The sequence below is a fragment of the Melopsittacus undulatus genome, unplaced genomic scaffold, assembly GCF_012275295.1.
Source record: "Melopsittacus undulatus isolate bMelUnd1 unplaced genomic scaffold, bMelUnd1.mat.Z mat_scaffold_65_arrow_ctg1, whole genome shotgun sequence".
NCBI classification, from domain to species: domain Eukaryota; kingdom Metazoa; phylum Chordata; class Aves; order Psittaciformes; family Psittaculidae; genus Melopsittacus; species Melopsittacus undulatus.
The window spans coordinates 226,098-247,217 of NW_022994497.1; the positions used below are offsets into that span (position 1 = coordinate 226,098).

At 49.3% G+C, this 21,120-nt stretch overlaps 1 protein-coding gene across 1 annotated transcript; it reads left to right on the top strand.

Moving 5' to 3' along the window:
• Positions 1–8,173: 8,173 nt before the first annotated feature.
• Positions 8,174–9,160, top strand: LOC106023417 (olfactory receptor 14A16-like). Its single transcript, XM_031048475.2, has one exon. It carries the CDS (start codon positions 8,183–8,185, stop codon positions 9,158–9,160), a length of 978 nt encoding a protein of 325 aa, XP_030904335.2. The 5' UTR covers positions 8,174–8,182.
• The last annotated feature ends 11,960 nt before the right edge of the window (positions 9,161–21,120 follow it).

Genomic DNA, 21,120 nt, shown 5'->3' on the forward strand with positions numbered 1-21,120 from the left:
AAATGCTCTAAGGCAGCTCACTACCCCCTTCCAGGTTTTAGAAAACTGTGCAACTACAAACCTCCTCCACTTACGCCCTGAGCTACAGAAAAGCCCTCAGAGGGCAACGGGAATGTGCTAACACCCTGATTAAGACATTCACTGCTCACTGTGCTGCTCCAGGTAGTTGCACTGGCATGAAAGGGCACATTGTACTGTGGGGACAGGAAGGCAAGGGGCAAAAGGTAACACCAAACTCCTTAAACAAGCAATGCTACCACAGTCTCTGCATCATGCAGCGTCTTTTCTGAGATCTCAAAGAAGCAGCCGGGCTAATATGCCTCCTGGGACAGTGTGCACAAACAGCCTCTACTGGAGCACAAAATGGGATCCTTACTGGGCTCTCACTGAAGTCCCCACATCTCCAGGCTGCTGGGATATCGCCAGCACATCCACACCTTTGATGTTCAGGGTCTACTACAAAGATGGTTTCCATTCTGTCACATCCTCCGAGTTTTAACCATGGCAAAACCAGAGAACGTTCATGAAAGCACCAGCATGCAAGTACACATCCTTATCACAGACCACCTGCCCCATTACCAAGGTGAGTGATGCCGTCAGTATGCTTGCAGCTCAGGGTCTCATGATCATCAGCACCAGCAAAGTCAGTTGGAATTGGAAACGGGAAGAAAACCAGATGCAATCTGTCCAGTTTCATTCAAGCTCAGGTACGTTCCATTTCACATTGACTGTGATTCACAGCAAGTCCCAGGCAACCCTCCAGATCCAAACGTCACCCCTGGGCAGGGGACAGAGAGGGACAGATGAGGAAAGGGAGCAGGACACCGATTCTCCAAGAAAAACAAAGGCAGCAGGACACGTGAGAGAGGGAAAATGGGACAAGAAGGCAGGGCAAAGGCAAAGACAGGCAAAAATAAGAGATGGGGAGCAGGACAGAGCTGGAGGTAAGAAAGCCAGGGCTGGGCAGGAGGACAGAGAGATGGAAGGAAAAAACCACACTGTGCTGCGACTGAGAAATAAGAGCGACAGAGAGCAGGACAGGGTAGTGGTGGTGGGGAGCCCTAAGAGGAAGTATGACAGAAAAATGGGGGGGACAGGGCAAAGACAGGGAGCAGGACAGAAACAGAGAGAAAACGAGAGGGACTGAGCAGGGCAGAGGTGGAGAAAGAAGGGAAAGAAGAGGAAGGCAGCAGAACTAAGGGAAAGAGAGAAAAGAGCAGGGACAGAATGCAAGACAGAGTGATGGAACAGAAAATCCTGATGGGCTTCAGGCTCAAGATGAAGGAATGAAAATAATGGGCACAGCAGGCCAGAATGACAGAGAGAGAAGCAAGAGAGAGCAGGGCAGCACTGGAGGACAAAACCAACTGCTGGGCATCAGGTCAGGAGAGGGAGAAAGACAAATTCCAGAGCCAGAGTGAAAGAAGGCACAGCCAGCTGGACAGAGAGGCTGAGCAGGAAAGGATGGGACAGGAAATGGGACAGAGAAAGAAAGAAAGAAAGAAAGAAAGAAAGAGAGGAAAAAGGGAAAGAAGGACATGAGAAGAATAAAAGAGTTGGGATCTGCAGAGATGGAGAAAGAAGCAGCAGGGAAAGAGGAAGAGAGGCAAACAGTGGGAGAGGGAGCAGGGCAGAGAGAAGTAAGGACTACAGGATTGACAGAGATCATCAAAAGATGTGGTGGGTAGAGGAAATGTGAGTGGGTAAAAAACAAATAGGGGCAGGGAGAGCTTGCTAGCAACACCAAGCTGTGTGGTTCGGTCGATACACTGGAGGGAAGGAATGCCATCCAGAGGGACCCTGACACGCCTGAGAGGTGGCCAATGCCAACCTCATGAAGTTCAACCAAGCCAAATGCAAGCGTCAGAGCAATCCCAGCAATCCCAGCTACAGGTTGGGAGCAGAAGAGACTCAGAGCAGCCCTGTCCAGAAGGACTTGAGGGTCTCAGTCAATGAGAAAATGAACATGAGTGTGTGCTCACAGCCCAGAAAGCAACTGTGTCCTGGGCTGCATCAAAGGGAGTGTGACCAGCAGGGCGAAGGAGGTGATCCTGCCCCTCTGCTCTGCTCTTCTGAGACCCCACTTGCAGCACTGGGTGCAGTTCTGCTGTTCCCAACATCAAAAGGACACGGAGCTGTTGGAACAAGTCCAGAGCAGGACACGAGAACGATCAGGGGCTGGAGCAGCTCCTGTATGGAGACAGGCTGAGAACACTGGGGTCTTCAGCCTGGAGAAGAGAAGGCTGCATGGAGACCTCAGAGCAGCTTCCAGTGTCTGAAGGGGGGCTACAAGGATGTGGGAGAGCAACTCTTCATCAGGGACCAGAGTGACAGGATAAGGGGTGATGGGTTCAAACCGAAACAGGGGAAGTTCAGGTTAGATATAAGGAAGAAGTTCTTCCCTGTGAGGGCGGTGAGGGGCTGGCACAGGCTGCCAAAGGAACTTGGGAATGCTCCATCCCTGGCAGTGTTCAAGGCCAGCCTGGACAGAGCCTTGGGTGACATGGTTTAATGTGAGGTGTTCCTGCCCATGGCACAGGCTTGGAACTGGATGATCTGAACGTCCTTTCCAACCCTAACTATTCTAGGATTCTAAAACCACAGCAACAAACAAGAGTAACAACTAAGAGAAAGAGAAGTGCAGGAGCAAGGAGCAGCTCAGAGGGATGGAGAAAGAAAGAGAAGCATCAGAAGCCCTGCAGAGTGATGGAGGAAGGGTCTGGGAGCAGCAGACACAGCCAGAGAGAGGAGAAGTAGGCAGGGAGAAAGACAGAGACGGTGGGATCCAGAATGAGCTGCAAGCAGGAGAAGGGGCTGGTAGAGAGACAGAGAAAGAAGGACTTGGAGAAGAGAGGGACGTGGAGGACAGCACAGGAATAGAAGAGAGGTCTGGGGAAGGGAGACAATGACAGCAAGGGGAAAGGGAGCGGGGAGCTTGGAGAGATGAGAGGCAGACACGGCCCCAAGGGCCGGGCACTCACCACAGCTCCCGCTCTCCGTCCTGCCAGGGAACCTCTTCAGCCCAGGCCCTTCTTTCTCTGCCTCTCTGTGCTCTCCCCTTTCCTCCTGTGCAGGCCCAGGGCCAGCTGCAGGCCGCAGGCCGGGCTGGGGCAGCTCTCGGCGCTCTGGCAGTCGGGGTGCCCGGTGCCTGTGCCCACAGCGGGGCTGTCTCCATCTCCACAGGGGCTCGCTCACCTCAGCGCTGGCCCCGGCCCTCCCCTCAGCACACCCTGCAAGCCCCAGCACCAACATGGCCGCCGGCAGCCCCAGCACTACAGCTCCCAGCATGCCCCGGGGCGCTCCTCCTGCTGCCAGGCCCTGCTGGGCCACCGTCCCCTGGCCATAGGCCAGAGGGAGCAGGAGAAGGGCAGGAGCCGGAGAGGTGAGGAGCTCACCTGTGGGCTGGGGCTGTGCTGGGGTTGGTCCATGTCCCGTCTGCTTCTGCCCCACTTGTCAGCACAACCAAACATCTGCTTGTGTCCCTGACCAGTAGAGCTGAGCATCTGCTTTTGTGTCTTACCAGTAGAGCTGAGCATCTGCTTTTGTCCCTCACCAGTAGAGCTGAGCATCTGCTTTTGTCCCTCACCAGTAGAGCTGAGCATCTGCTTTTGTCCCTCACCAGTAGAGCTGAGCATCTGCTTTTGTGTCTTACCAGTAGAGCTGAGCATCTGCTTTTGTCCCTTACCAGTAGAGCTGAGCATCTGCTTTTGTCCCTCATCAGTAGAACTAAGCATCTGCTTCTCCCCCTCATCAGTAGTCGATGCCTTGGCATGTTAAGTACTTAAGAAAGACAATACTTTTATTTAAGCAAAGGAATTCCTTTAACCCCCTGTCCTGGTTTAAACCAAGTCCCCCAACTCCCGGAGAGTTAGGAAGGAGAATCCAAGGAATGTAGCCCCCACAGATTGAGATAAGAACGGTTTAATAGCTAAGGCCTAACACAATAATAATGATACAGCCAATAACAAGCGAAAAGAATACAACACCCACCAGCCACCGACCCATAACTCACCCCACCCTGCCCAGCCGAGCACCGCGTGCTCCCTCCTCCATTTTCCTCCAGAGCTCCATCCCTCCTGCTCTCTCTCTCCCAGTTGCATCCTGGGCATCATGTGCTATGGTATGGAATACCTCCCCAGCTAGCCCAGACCAGGCACCCTATCTCTCCCTCCTCCCTGGCAGAGCATGAGCTGCTGCTGAACCCATGACATTATCAAGCAACTATTCCCAGCCCAGAAGTCAAAACACAGAACTGCACCAGCTACAAGAAGGAGAAAAATGACTGCTACGGCTGAACCCATGACATTATCCACCCCTTATTCCATACCATTCACGCCATGCCCAGATCCCACATTTCCAATACACCATCACTCTTAAGTCCACCCCTCGATCATGAGACACCTCTATATTGCATCTCTGGACTGATGGCCTGAAGTATCTGGGCCCACCAGGCTCAAAATCATTCACCATCCCCTTCAGCAGTTCTACAGCTTGCTGCTGGGGACTCCATACAGCTGCCTTCCACTTCCAATGCTTCCAAAGCACTGGAGGGGCCCAGTGGATCAGATACCTGGCCATACTGTCCCACATGCCCTGCCACTCATGACCATCCAGCCTTGGGGACAGTCTCCTGGTGCTCCTATGTACTTGTCTAACCTTAGACAAGACCCAAACCTGACTCTGCTTAACTTTTGGGATCGGGGCTGATGTAGCTGCCGTGCTTGCCAGTTCTCCCACCACCAGCTTCTCTTCTCCTGAGTTCGGATCCTCCTCCACTGCCTTGCTGGGAAGTGCTGTGTGGTCTCCTGCATCCTGCTGGGGGTCGGCGGGCAACTTCCGGGGGACACTCTCGGCCGTCGGGGGGTCGGGAACGGCCGCGGGACTCACCTCCCCCACTGCGTGATCCTGCTGCTTAGCTACCGCCCTGCTCCGCTCCTCCCCCGCCTGCTCCTGGTGCTCTGCCACAGCCGTTTGGCTCCCCGTGCCGCTCTCCCTGGCAGCCTCAGCTGCCGGCAGCTCCTGGGGCTGCTCCTTCCTGGCTTCACGCAGCCTCACACAGACGGAGGTGAGGACAAGGACAAGGACGGCAAAGAGCAGCGGGACGGCCTGGTACAAGTCCAAGTCCACGGCCACGTCCATCCCCCCTGCTGCCGGAGCCCCACCGTATTACAAGCCTTCAACACAAAGTACAGTGAAACAAAAGCTTTAGCCCAAGACCCATGATCAACAAACACAAACACATCCAATCCATACACAAAGTACCCGGCAAAATCCCGAAACAGCAAGATCCAGAGAAAAACCTCTAAGAGCCAATAAATCAGCATTGTGACAAGAGACCATAAATCCGCTCAGATCTGTTCTTATCTCAAACCCTCGGGCCCCACGTTGGGCGCCAAAAATGTCGTGGTTTAAACCAAGTCCCCCAACTCCTGGAGAGTTAGGAAGGAGAATCCAAAGAATGTAGACCCCACGGATTGAGATAAGAACGGTTTAATAGCTAAGGTATAACACAAAACCCCTACTGCCATTTACTACTACAAATAATAATGATACAGCAAACAGCAAGTGAAGAGAATACAACACCCCACCAGCCACCAACCCAAAACTCACTCCACCCTGCCCGGCCGAGCACCATGTGCTCCCTCCTCCATTTTTCTCCAGAGCTCTCTCCCTCCAGCTTTCTCTTTCCCAGTATACCTCCTGGGCATCACGTGCTATGGTATGGAATACCTCTTCGGCTAGCCTGAGTCAGGTGTCCTGTCTCTCCTTCCTCCCGGACTCCCATCCTCCACCTGGCTGGAAAAAACCTTGAACAAAAACACCCTCAAAACATGCTCAAACCATGACAATGCTCCATCCCTGGCAGTGTTGAAGGCCAGGTTGGATGAAGCCTTGGGTGATACGGTTTAGTGTGAGGTGTCCCTGACCATGGCAGGGGGGTTGGAACTGGATGATCTTAAGATCCTTTCCAACCCTAACAATTCTATGGTTCTATGATTCTGAGAGTTATAAAGCAGGGATGTTTATTGCAACGACAGGTGTGAGGGGGATCGCTCTTCCTAACCGGCACACCGGGAGCTCAATAAGCTGGATATTTATTATACACAAACATACAAATTCATTAGGTTCCCTAGAGTTTGTCTGGGATGTTATAATAAGTTTAGGTCCTTATTATCTTAAGTCTCCTCCCTTTTCGTGCTTGCTCACTATCCTCAGATGGTCGTGGTCAGAGGTCTTCAAGATGAAGCATGAAGTTCTTCACAGTGAAGTGAGGGATATGTTTGGATGCTTTATGCAATTCTTCAGAATTTCTTAGATGGGTTTAAGTACCATTATTTATATGAGGAGGTTTCTGCATCAACATAACTTGTCCAGCTGATTTCTATGCTCTAATGTGTAGCAAAATGTTTAACAACAAATAGAATAGGATATATATTAGTGAAATTATGGTAGGATGTAAAATTCGACTTTAAAGCCACAGCTGCTGTTGGTGACCATCCAACCAGGGTATCCCACCAGAGCTGTTCTCATGCTCAGTGTGTGGACTTGCCAGTGACAGCTTAATGGTTTGACTCGATGTTCTCAAAGGGCCATTTTCAAATTAAGTGACTCTGTGATTGTAAGAGAAGAAGATTTTTAGCCTTAAATCTCTGAATCATCAGAGAAATGGCACTGCAGGAAGGCAGTTTGTGTCCCAGATGAGGGAAGGAACATCAGTGCTTGCTTCAGGCTGTTTCCCATGGTGTTTCCCTGGAGCCTCAGGCAGCCCTGGAAGGAGCCCAGTGGGGCAGAGGCAGAGCCACCTTGGGCTGGTCCTCTGTTGCTGAGCTAGGACCCAGGGGAGACCTGCAAGACTCAGAGAGCTTAAATGCCCTTGGCAGTGAGGGATGCTGAGGAGGAGGAAAAACCTTCTGGAGGAGTAACCTTCCCAGCCCTCTTTGTGGTAAGGCTCTGGGTGTAGGGCAATGAAGCTGCGGTTTCTGTGTGTAGATAAGGAGGAGGATGTGGTGCAGAGCAGGGCTTCCCTCTGCACCATGGCAGGGACAGGGCAAGGCAGGTCCCTTGTGCCGGGTTGTGCTGGCTGCAGGCTGTGAATGTGGGTGTGCAGCCAGGGGTGCCCAGCGCTGTCCTTACGAGCAGGGTCCCTGCAGCCCAGGGGCTGTGTGCAGGGGCAGGGACTCTGCTGCCTGCCAGGGTCAGCACTCAGCCTGCCTGGGAGCTCCCACGGTGCTGGGAGAGAAACTGGGGGGGGGGAAAAGCAACAACCTTGTCATGGAAGGGAAAGTGTTCTTGTGCATGGAGAGGGTTCTGTGTGGGTCAGGGCTGCTCAGAGCTCCACATCACTCTGAGCACGTTTGCAGAGGGTCCTTCTGAAAGACACTGAGACAGCATTTGCCTTTGAAGACAAGATTCTGAACTTTGATGTTTTCACTCTTGGTGGGCAGGTTGGGCAGTGGGAGCTGGGAATTCACTTCTCTGCTTTGGAGGAGGCACCGAGAGTCTTGTCAGGACTGTGTGAGCTGCTCCTGAGCCCCTGCAGAGGCAGAGATGCCCCTGGGCAGAGCCCTGCTGCCGGGAGGGGTGTGCAGGGCAGAGCTGAGCACACAGCCCATGGGATGGGCTCTGGCAGCACTGAGAGGGAGCAGAGCTGGGCACAGAGCAGCAGCTCCTGGCAGGGACAGCTCCAGGCAGCGGAGCCATGGGCAGGGAGTGGGGGGAAAGTGCAGCCCAGGCCTGGGGAGGCTGCGTTCAGGCAGCTCTCTTGGTGTCTGCCTTCCACTGCAGGTGGCTGCTGGACATGCTCTGCTGGGCAAGGAGCTGACTCTCTGTACAAAGAGCAGGGCAGCTGAGAACCAGATGGACTGTTTCTCTGATGGACCCGAATAGGCACTGACCCACAGTCATTTGAGCCTTTTTTGTCAAGCTGAGACTTTTCAGAGTTGCCTTTAAAAACTTACTTAGGAATTGTATCCCTGAAAAAGTCACTTGTCAGCTGTGACACTGGGAATCCAGAGAAAATCAGAGACAATCATGACCAAGTCACTCTCAGCCGCTCCTCTGCAACCTGAAAGTGTTCACAGTCGTGAGTGTGTAAATTGCACTTCTGTATCTGACATCCCTCCTGTCCTAACCCGTCACTGCCTGTTTCTCCCATGACAGTGCCCATGCCCAGAGGCAGCAGATGTCCAACGGCAGCTCCATCACCCACTTCCTCCTCCTGCCATTCGCACACACGCGGGAGCTGCAGCTCTGCCACTTCTGGCTCTTCCTGGGCATCTCCCTGGCTGCGCTCCTGGGCAACGGCCTCATCATCACCAGCACAGCCTGCGACCAGCACCTCCACACCCCCATGTACTTCTTCCTGCTCAACCTCTCCCTGCTGGACCTGGGCTGCATCCTCACCACTGTCCCCAAATCCATGGCCAATTCCCTCTGGGACACCAGGGCCATCTCCTACACAGGATGTGCTGCACAGCTCTTTTTCTTTCTCTTCTTCATGTCAGCTGAGTTTTATCTCCTCACTATTATGTCCTATGACCGCTACATAGCCATCTGCAAGCCCCTGCACTATGGGACCCTGCTGGGCAGCAGAGCTTGTGTCCACATGGCAGCAGCTGCCTGGGGCACTGGGTTTCTCAATGCTCTGCTGCACACAGCCAATACATTTTCACTACCCCTCTGCAGGGGCAATGCTGTGGAGCAGTTCTTCTGTGAAATCCCCCCGATCCTCAAGCTCTCCTGCTCACATTCCTACCTCAGGGAGGTTGGGCTTGTTGTGCTAAGTGTCTTTTTAGCACTTGGCTGTTTTGTGTTCATTGTGGGTTCCTATGTGCAGATCTTCAGGGCTGTGCTGAGGATCCCCTCTGAGCAGGGACGCCACAAAGCCTTTTCCATGTGCCTCCCTCACCTGGCTGTGGTCTCCCTCTTTATCAGCACTGCTACATTTGCTTACCTGAAGCCCCCCTCCATCTCCTCCCCAACCCTGGATCTGGTGGTGTCAGTGCTGTACTCGGTGGTGCCTCCAGCAGTGAACCCCCTCATCTACAGCCTGAGGAACCGGGATCTCAAGGATGCTGTGAGGAAGCTGGTGACTGGATGTGTTTCAGCATCCTTACACTTCCTGCTTTACCCTGGAAAGGGCTCCCAGTGTCGGTCATGACAGGCCACATCTGTTTTTGCTGCTTTACATTTGTTTTCCTGTTTCAATTTGTGATGATTTTGCATTCATAGAAATGTCAGTTTTCAACGCCTCCTCCTTTAGTAGCTATTTGTGTTGTGTGACCAATACACTTTGTGTCACTGGGAGTCTCTCACTTTATTTAAGGGAAATAAATGATCCTGCAGCAACTTCTTCTCTGTGCTATGTCCTCCCATGGCAGGAATGAAGGGGAATGAAAGCAGCTTTGTGGCTGCTCCAGCTCTGGGATGGCTGCTCTGTGCCTGCAGCAGGAAGAGCTCTTGAGGAGCCCAAGGGTCGGAGCTGTTGTGCTGGTGTGAGGAGATGGGATGGCATGGGGGGGGCTGCAGAGCTCTCAGGGTGTAGTGGGCAGGAGAGCAGGGGACACAGGGGTCCCTGCAGGGGACTGCTCTGCAATGGCCCAGGCTGGGCCTGCATGGCTGGGAGCAGCTCATGGGAAAGGTCTGTGTGGGCAGGAGCTGGACAGGAGGCAGCTGTGCCCTGGCAGCAAGGGAGGACAGCAGCACCATGGGCTGTATGAGCAGGAACATGGCAGGAGAGCAGGGGAAGGGTGCTCTGGGATACTGCATCCAGGTTTCAGATCCCCATTTCAGGAACGCTGAAGTGGGTTTTCAACAAGCAGGAGTGGGTTTTGCAATGGGAACTCAGGACAGGTAGGAACTGGAGCATGGTGCCTGTGTTGAGAGGCTGCGGGATCTGGGCTTGTCCAGACCAGAGAAGGCAAGGCTGATGGGGACCTGAGATCTTGGGAAGGGAAGGCTGTTGGGGACTTAGTGCCCCTACAAGCAAGGAGGACATGGAGAATACAGAGCCAGGCTCCTCACCATGGTGCCTGGTGGGAGGACAAAAGGAAATGGGGGATAGTGAGAGAGGAGAGGTTCAGCCAGGACAGAAGGAAATCTTGTTCCCATAGGCTCAGGCAAGTGCTGCATCTGGTCACCCCGAGAGGCTGTGCAGTCTCTGGCCTTGGGGATTTCCAACTCAGACTGAATCAAGCCTTGAACCAAGTGCTCTGATCCTGTCCCTGATGGGTTGGACTGGATACCTCCTGGTGTTAGCGTAAGAATGCACACATAACCACCGGAATGGTTCTATGAGGTGCTTTATTGCAGCACTGGGAAACCAGGGGCACTCGCCCAAATCTGGCTTCGACCCCGTCACATCGCACTTGCAATTTATACATCAAAAGTTTCGCAATCAATGCATATTAAACCTAAATTGCTACCTTGACTAATACATATGCATCAGGGATTGCCTCATCAGTCTATTATGACATCAGCCTCTTCTGCGCTTGCGCAGCCCCCCTCTGGTGGTCGTCCTGATGAAGTAAGGAGTCTTCCTCAGATGAAGTAAGAAGTCTTCCTCGATTTGTCCTTTTTGACCTGTCTGCTCTTTGGACAGGCCCCAACCATTATGTGGATGCCAGTATTCTCTTGTTTTCACTTGGCTGCCTCTGGTCAATCTACATGTTCTGCTTGGATAAGGTTTTACAATACTTTCTTAAATCCACCCATGCCTAAATTACAACTAAGGTACAGAACAGCAAAGTTACAACTAAGGTACAAAACGATTAACTAAGGTACAAAACAGCAAAATCAAAGGCCTACTATTGATTTGCAAACTTTCAAATATAATTATTTCTAACATGAAATTTCACCCTTTTTCTAACACTGGGGTCCCTTCCAAACTCTGTTCTCCTATGATCCTACTATGATGGGGTTATGAAGAGCCAAAAAGATGCCTTGAGGCCCGGAGCACATCTTAGCTCTGCCTGCCCCATCCCTGGCAGTGCTCAAAGCCAGGATGGATGGGAGACAGGTTTGCTCTGAACCTGTGTTTTGCCCAGATCTGACGTTCACAAAGGATGTCGGATGAAATCCAGAATCATTTCATTTGAAAAGACCCTTGAGAACATCGAGTCCAGCCATTGACTGTTGTGCTCTAAGGGCTGGAACATGTCCCCGATGAAGAGAGGCTGAGAGAGCTGGGGGTGTTCTGCCTGGAGAAGAGAAGGTTCCAGGCAGACATCTTAGCATCTGCCCATAGCTAAACTGGGCCTGCGAGAAATCTGGAGAGGGGCTTTTTACACGAGTGTGCAGTGACAGGAAGAGGGGGAATGGATTTAAGCTGAAAAAAGGGAGATTTAGCTTGGACATTTGAGGAATTTTTTCTATTTGCGGGTGGTGGGACACTGGCACAGAGTGCCCAGAGGATCTGTGGCTGCCCTATTCCTGGAAGTGTTCAAGGCCAGGTTGGTTGGGAGTCATCTTCTGTCTGAAGCAGTGCTTTGTCCAGCTCTAATGCTCACAAGGGATGTCAGTTGAAATTCAAGTTCATTGTAAAGTTCTCTATATGTACTCATGACTCGGATGACTCTGGTCTGTATGAGGGAGGCTCAGCATGGCCTCAGACTCATTTTGACTGTGTTGTTTATGTACTGGCTTAACACTGATGATATTTTTTGTGGGTGGGTTATAAAACATTCTCTGTATGACTGAAAACCTGAAAAGTATTGAAACAGGGAGAAGTTCTCAGCTTTTTACACATTAGTGCAGAGCCAGGAGAGCTGTAGTGTCCCATTGGTGCTTTCCCATTTGTCCTGTGCTCAAACTCACACTGCCTGTAAGATGCCTTCACACTCAAATTGTTCTTAAGAACCCTCACCAACACCTGTCCTGTGCTGAGAGCAGGGCAGCAGATTTTCAAAGGGCAGATCAAGGAGTTCTCATGGAGAGACTCCCCAGTGGAGATAGGAAAGAGAAATGTGTGTCAAAAGGTGGACTTGCGGTGCAAGAGGTCACCCAGAGGGAGTCTGGCTCAGCCCATGGCTTTGTGTTTCAAGGCACAGACAGCCATGGGTGCAGAGATGGGACTGAAGGGACAGAAATGCCAGGTGAGAGCTGGCTGGGAAAGCAAGATGGGTGTCAGCAGCCTGAAGGGAAAGAGGTGCAGGCATGGGCCAGTGCAGGACAGCCTGCAGCAGAGATGAGGGAGGATTCTGGCAAGGCTGAAAGGCCCCAGAGAACAAAAGGTCTCTGTCCCCTGCCCTATGGCACTTGCCTCTTTCATCAAGGCCTGGGAGGAGAACTTTCATTCTCAGCATTTCAGGCTCTACTTCTCCAGGGGCTGTGCTCAGGGCTTGGCCTTTCTGCTTCATCAAACACACCAAGGGTGTTCTCACCATCAGACACCTGCACTTTGCCTTTGTCTGCTGTAATCACAGCCTCCAGGTACTTGCTTTAATGAGGCCCTGGGGAGGCTTTGTCAGGAACAGCCCTCAGTGGGGCCCATTAATGCTGAAGGGACTTGGGGCTTTGTTTCTGACTTGCACTTCTTGAGAGGTTTCTTCAGTCTCCTCTCAGCACCTGAGGTTCATGGGCTCAGCCCAAATACCCCATGGGGCTCATTAAACCCTGACGAGCCATGTCTCACCCTGTGCATTTTGTCAAGTCTTCCAGATTGTCTTCCAGGGAATTGGGAGGTTTCTGAGTGCAGGGAGATTACAAAGAGCATCTGATAAAAGTGATTTGAAAGGGTTTATTTTATCACTTTTCCGTTCAGAAATTCCTGTTCCATTGCCACTGATCCCGAGTGTCTCTTCCAGAGGCTGCACAGGCAGGAAAAGCAACCCTTAAGGTCCAGCACTGCACTGAGCACCTCGCTCCTCACCTCCCCACCCAACATTGCTCTCAGCGTCCACCTGGGACTTGCACCACTTCTCCTCACACCGGAATTCTCCATTGGATCTGGTGTCTGATGCTGCAGCTCCTGTGCACAGCTCCAGCATGGAGGGAAGCAAGGAAAAGTGTCCTACACAGTCAAATACACTCGAGCACCACGTGCCTGGTGCAAGCAGCACCTCACGGGGTCCTGTTCCTGCACAGGGTAATCTCATGAGGAAGGGTTTAGAGGCACAGGTGGGTAGAAAGAGGTGGCTGTGAACATGATTGAAGAGTTGTCCAAGGAGGCAATCAGACCATAGAAAGACTTGCAAGCCTTTATGGGCTGAAGCTCAAAGCAGCAGTGGGGGGAGAGGACTCTGAATGAACAGAGTGAGGGGAGGAAACAAGTGGAGAATTCCTCCTGGCCCCCATTTCCCAATGACAGCCTCAGTGCAAGCAGTTGGGCCAACACCAATGTCTTTATTGATTCCCTGTCTAATAGGATGGAGCCTTTCCAGCTCCTTGGTGGATGGCAGCAGGAAAGGAAGAGCCTTGGAATGATCTCACCTGGTTAACCCTGCCTTGAGCAGGGCAGAGAGACAAGAGGATGTTCAGGGGGCTCTTAAAACCTGAGTTCTTCCAGGATTCAAGGAATCTTTTCCTGGAGAGAAAGAATAGACAGAGGGAGAAGGAAGAGCAGAAAGGCAGGTTTCCTTGGGTTTACTGAATCTGGTTCATTTTTTTTATTATTATTATTTATTTTATTTAATTACTTTTCATAATTTTAGTTACATTCTATTATAACATTATGACATTATAAAAATGAGGTTGTCATGGGTTCAGCAGTAGCTCATGCTCTGCCAGGGAGGAGGGAGAGATAGGGCACCTGGTCTGGGCTGGTCGGGGAGGTTCCATAGCACAGCACGTCCTGCTCGGGGAGGGGACGGGAAGCTGGATGGGAGGGGAGGGGTTAACACTCCCGGCTGGGCTGGGGAGGGGACTGGAAGCTGGCCAGCAGGGGAGGGGGGAAGCCCTCTCTCTTCGGGGCTGGCCTCGTGGCCCTGGGTGGTATCCTATTGTCTGTGCCTGTTTGTCTCCTCTAACATTGATTTGTTATTGGTACCGGTAGTTATTTCTGTTGTACCTTGATTGCTGGACTGATTTTACCTCAATCCGTGGCAGTTGTATTCCTCTGGTTCTCCTTCGTATACCTACGGGAGTGGGAAGGTGAGGGGGGGGGGGGGAGAGGAAACAAAGAGGGAACTGTGCAGATTTAGTTTAAACCACGACAAGACCCAATAAAGACACCACAGAGACACCACAGAGATACCATAGAGACAGCATAGAGCCATAGAGACACCATAGTGGCACCATAGAGATACCATAGAGACAACATAGAGATACCATAGAGACACCATAGAGATACCATAGAGACACAATAGAGACACCATAGAGACACCATAGAGATACTATAGAAAGATACCATAGAGACACCATAGAGACACCATAGAGATACCATAGAGACAGCATAGAGCCCTAGAGACGCCATAGAGACACCATAGAGATACCATAATGACACCATACACATACCATAAAGACACCATAGAGACACGATAGAGGCACCATAGAGATACCATAGAGACAGCATAGAGACACCATAGAGAAACCATAGAGAGATACCATAGAGACACCATAGAGGCAACATAGAGGCACAATAGTGACACCCTAGAGACCCCATGGAGACACCATAGAGACACCATAGAGACACCGTAGAGATACCATAGAGACACCATAGAGATACCATAGAGACATCATAGACAGATACCATAGAGACAACATAGAGATACCATAGAGACACCATAGAGAGATACCACAGAGGCACAATAGAGACACCATAGAGATACCACAGAAACACCACAGAGGCACCATAGATATACAATAGTGACACCATAGAGATACCATAGATATACCATACAGACACCATAGAGAGATACCATGGAAACACCATAGAGACACCATAGAGGCACCATAGAGACACCATAGAGATACCATGGAGATACCATAGAGACAACATAGAGATACCATAGTGACACCATAGAGACACCATAGTGGCACCATAGAGATACCATAGAGACAGCATAGAGACACCATAGAGACACCATAGAGGCACCCTAGAGACACCATACAGGAACTATAGAGGCACTATAGAAACAACATAGAGACACCATAGAGGCACCATAGAGACACCATAGAGACACCTTAGACGCAACATCGAGGCACAATAGAAACACCATAGAGTCACCATAGACACACCATAGAGACACCATAGTGGCACCATAGAGATACCATAGAGACACCATAGAGACACCATAGAGATACCATAGAGACAGCATAAAGCCATAGAGACATAATAGAGACACCATAGAGGCACCACAGAGGCACCATAGAGATACCCTAGAGACACCATAGAGAAACCATAGAGACACCATAGAGACACCATAGAGGGATAACATGGAGGCACCATAGAGACACTATAGAGGCACCATAGAGACACCATAGAGGCACCATAGAGACACCATATAGATACAATGGAGATACCATAGAGACAACATGGAGATACCATAGAGGCTCCGTAGAGGCACCATACAAACACCATAGTGGCACCATAGAGATACCATGGAGACACCATAGAGACACCATAGAGACGTCCTTTAGGCACCATAGAGATACCATATAGACACCATAGAGGCACCATTGAGACACCATTCAGACACCATAGAGGCACCATAGACACACCATAGAAACATTATAGAGGCACTATAGAGACACCATAGAGGCACCAAAGAGACACCATAGATGCAACATAGAGGCACCATAGATATACAATAGTGACACCATATAATCCACATAAAGACCCCATAGAGACACCATAGAGACACGATAGTGGCACAATAGAGATACCATGGAGACAGCATAGAGACACCATAGAGGCACCAGAGAGACAACATAGAGGCACCATAGAGATAACACAGAGACACCATAGAGGCACCATAGATATACAATAGTGACACCATAGAGGCACCATAGATATGCAATAGTGACACCATAGAGACCCCATAGATATACCATAGAGACACCATAGAGAGATACCATGGAAGCACCATAGAGACACTATAGAGGCACCTTAGAGGCACCATAGAGATACCATAGAGACACCATAGAGACACCATAAAGATACCATAGAGACACCATAGAGAGATACCATAAAGACACCATAGAGACACCATAGAGATACCACAGATATACCATAGAGGCACCATAGATATACAATAGTGACACGATAGAGACCCCGTATAAACCCCATAGAGACAAAATAGAGACACCATAGAGATACCATAGAGACACCATAGAGACAATATAGAGGTACCGTAGAGACACCATAGAGACAACATAGAGGCATCATAGAGATACCATAGAGACACCTTAGAGGCACCATAGAGACAGCATAGAGGCAACAGAGACGCACCATAGAGACACTATAGAGATACCATAGATATACCATAGAGATAACATAGAGACACCATAGAGATACCTGTCATGGTTTGAGCATGTTTTGAGGGTGTTTTTGTTCAAGGTTTTTTCCAGCCAGGTGGAGGAGAGGAGTCCGGGAGGAAGGAGAGACAGGACACCTGATCCAGGCTAGCCCATAAGGTAATCCATACCATAGCACGTGATGCCCGGGATGGATACTGGGAAAGAGAAAGCTGGCGGGGTGGAGCTCTAGAGGAAAATGGAGGAAGGAGCACATGGTGCTCGGCCAGGCAGGGTGGAGTGAGTTATGGGTCGGTGGCTGGTGGGGTGTTGTATTCTTTTCACTTGCTCTTTGCTGTATCATTATTATATGTAGTAGTAAATGCCAGTAGGGGTTTTGTGTTATGCCTTAGCAATTAAACCGTTCTTACCTCAATCCGTGGGGGCTACATTTTTGGATTCTCCTTCCTGACTCTCCGGGAGCAGGGGACTTGGTTTAAAACCACGACAATACCATAGAGACATCATAGAGAGATACCATAGAGACACCATAGAGATACCATAGAGACACCATAGAGAGATAACATACAGACACCATAGGGATACCATAGAGACACCATAGAGGCACCATAGATATACAATAGTGACTCCATATAGACCACATAAAGATTTCATAGAGACACCATAGAGACACCATAGAGGCACCATAGATATACAATAGAGACAGCATAGAGACACCATAGAGGCACCATAGAGACACCAAAGAGACACCATGGAGACACCATAGAGACACCATAGAGACACCATAGAGATACCATAGAGAGATTCCATAGAGACACCATAGAGACACCATAGAGATACCACAGAGACACCATAGAGGCACCATAGATACACAATAGTGACACCATGGAGACCCCATAGAGATACCATAGAGACTCCATAGAGAGATAACATAGAGGTACCATAGAGACACCATAGAGGCACAATAGAGACAACATAGATGCACCATAGAGTCACGATAGAGATACGATGGAGATGCCATAGAGACACCATAGAGATACCATAGTGGCAGCATAGAGACACCATAGAGGCAACGTGGAGGCACTATAGTGACACCATAGAGACCTCATAGAGTCACCATAGAGACACCATAGAGGCAGCATAGAGATACCATAGAGACACCATAGAGGCACCACAGAGACACCACAGAGACACCACAGAGGCAACATAGAGGCACTATAGACACACCATAGAGATACCATAGAGATACAATAGAGACACCATAGAGACACCATAGAGATACCATGGAGACACCATAGAGAGATACCATAGAGACACCATAGAGACACCATAGAGATACCACAGAGATACCATAGAGGCACCATAGATATACAATAGTGACACCATACAGACCCAATAGAAACCCCATAGAGACACAATAGAGACACCATAGAGATACCATAGAGACACAATAGAGACACCATAGAGATACCATAGAGGCACCATAGAGGCACCATAGAGATACCATAGAGACACCACAGTGATACCAAAGAGACATCATAGAGATACCATAGATTCATCATAGAGAGATACCATAAAGGGAACAGAGAGATACGATACAGACACCATAGAGACACCATAGAAATACCACAGAGAAACCATAGAGGCACAATAGAAAAATCATAGTGACATCATAGAGACACCATAGAGGCACCATAGAGACATCATAGAGAGATACCATAGAGACACCATAGAGATACCATAGAGACACCATAGAGAAATCATAGTGACATCATAGAGACACCATAGAGGCACCGTAGAGGCACCATAGAGACACCATAGAGGCACCATAAGGACACCATAGAGGCACCAAAGAGACCCCTTAGAGGCACAATAGAGGCACCATAGAGGTACCATAGAGATACCATAGGGGCACCATAGAGACACCATAGAGATACCATAGAGACATCATAGAGAGATACCACAGAGACACCATAGAGACAACATAGAGAGATACCATAGAGACACCGTAGAGACACCATAGAGACACCATAGAGATACCATAGAGTCACCGTAGAGGCACCAAAGATATACAATAGTGACACCATAGAGACACCATAGAGGCACCATAGGGAAACCATAGAGACACCATGGAGACGCCATAGAGACACCATAGAGACACCGTAGAGATACCATAGAGACATTATAGACAGATACAATAGAGACACTATAGAGATACCATAGAGACACCATAGAGAGATTCCAAAGAGACACCATAGAGAAACCATAGAGATACCACAGAGACACCATAGAGGCACCATAGAAATACAATAGTGACACCATAGAGACCCCATAGAGATACAATATAGACATCATAGAGACACCATAGAGATACCATAGAGACAACATAGAGATACCATAGTGACACCTTAGGGACAGCATAGAAGCACCACAGAGACACCATAGAGTCACCATAGAGATACCATAGAGACACCATAGAGATAACATAGTGACACCACAGAGGCACCATTGAGGCGCCGTAGAGAAACCATAGAGACACCATAGAGGCAACATAGATATACCATAGAGACAGAACAGGGACACCATAGAGGCACCATAAAGACACTATAGAGACACCATAGAGATACCATAGAGACACCAAAGCGACACCATAGACATACCATAGAGACACCATAGAGATATCATACAGAAACCATAAAGAGAAAATAGAGGCACCATAGAGACACCATCGATATACCATAGAGGCACCATAGAGAGATACCATAGAGACTACATAGAGACAACGTAGAGATACCATAGAGAAACCCAAAGAGACACCATAAAAACCCCATAGAGACACCATAGAGACAGCATAGAGGCACCATAGAGGCACCATAGAGACACCATAGAAATACCATAGAGACACCATAGAAACACCATAGAGGCACCATAGAGACACCATAGAGACACCATAGAGATACCATAAAGACACCATAAAGACCCCATGGAGGAACCATAGTGACCCCATATAGACCCCATAGAGACACCACAGATACACCATAAAGAGCACATAGAGACACCATAGAGATAACATAGAGATACCATAGAGACACCATAGAGATACCATACAGACATCATAGATTGATACCATAGAGACACCATTGAGATACTATAGAGATAACATAGAGACACCATAGAGGCACCATAGAGACACCATAGAGATACGATAGAGACACAATAGAGACACTACAGAGACACCATACAGACACCATAGATGCACCATAGAGGCACCATAGAGACACCATACAGATACCATAGAGGCACCATAGAGAGATACCATAGAGACACCGCAGAGATACCATAAAGGCACTATAGAGGCACCACAGAGACACCATAGAGATACCATAGAGACACCAGACAGATCCCAGAGAGATAACATAGAGACACCATAGAGGCTCTATAGAGACACGATAGAGATACCGTAGAGACACCATAGAGATACCATAGAGACACCATAGAGACACCATAGAGGCACCATAGAGGCACCATGGAGATACCATAGAGACACCATAGATATACCATAGTGACACCATAGATACACCATAGAGGCACCATAGCGATACAATAGAGACAGCATAGATACACCATAGAGGCACCATAGAGACACCGTAGAGACACCATAGAGGCACCATGGAGATACTATAGAGACACCATAGAGATACCATAGAGGACACCATAGAGATACCATAGAGGCAGCATAGAGATACCATAGAGACACCATAGAGACACTACAGAGGCAACATAGAGGCACTATAGACACACCATAGAGATACCATAGAGACACCATAGAGACACCATAGAGATACCATGGAGACACCATAGAGAGATACCATAGAGACACCATAGAGATACCACAGAGATACCATAGAGGCACCATAGATATACAATAGTGACACCATAGAGACCCTGTATAAACCCCATAGAGACACAATAGAGACACCATAGAGATACCATAGAGGCACCATAGAGACACCATAGAGAAAACATAGAGGCATCGTAGAGGCACCATAGAGATACCATAGACAACATAGAGATACCATAGAGATACAATAGAGACAACATAGAGGCACCGTAGAGGCACCATAGAGACAACATAGAGGCACCATAGAGATACTATAGAGACACCATAGAGGCACAACACAGAAACCATAGATGCAACATAGAGGTACAATAGATGCAACATAGAGGTACCATAGAGACACCATAGAGATACCATAGAGGCACCATAGACATACCATAGAGACACCATACAGAGATACCATAGAGACACCATAGAGATACCATAGAGACATCATAGAGAGATACCATAGAGACACCATAGAGATACCACAGATATACCATAGAGGCCCCATATATATACAATAGTGACACCATAGAGACCCAATAGAAACCCCATAGAGACACAATAGAGACACCATAGAGATACCATAGAGGCACCATAGAGGCACCATAGAGATACCATAGAGACACCACAGTGATACCAAAGAGACACCATAGAGATACCATAGAGACATCATAGAGAGATACCATAGACGGAACAGAGAGATACGATACAGACACCATAGAGGACACCATAGAAATACCACAGAGAAAACCATAGAGGCACAATAGAGACAGCATAGAGACATCATAGAGACACCATAGAGGCACCATAGAGGCACCATAGAG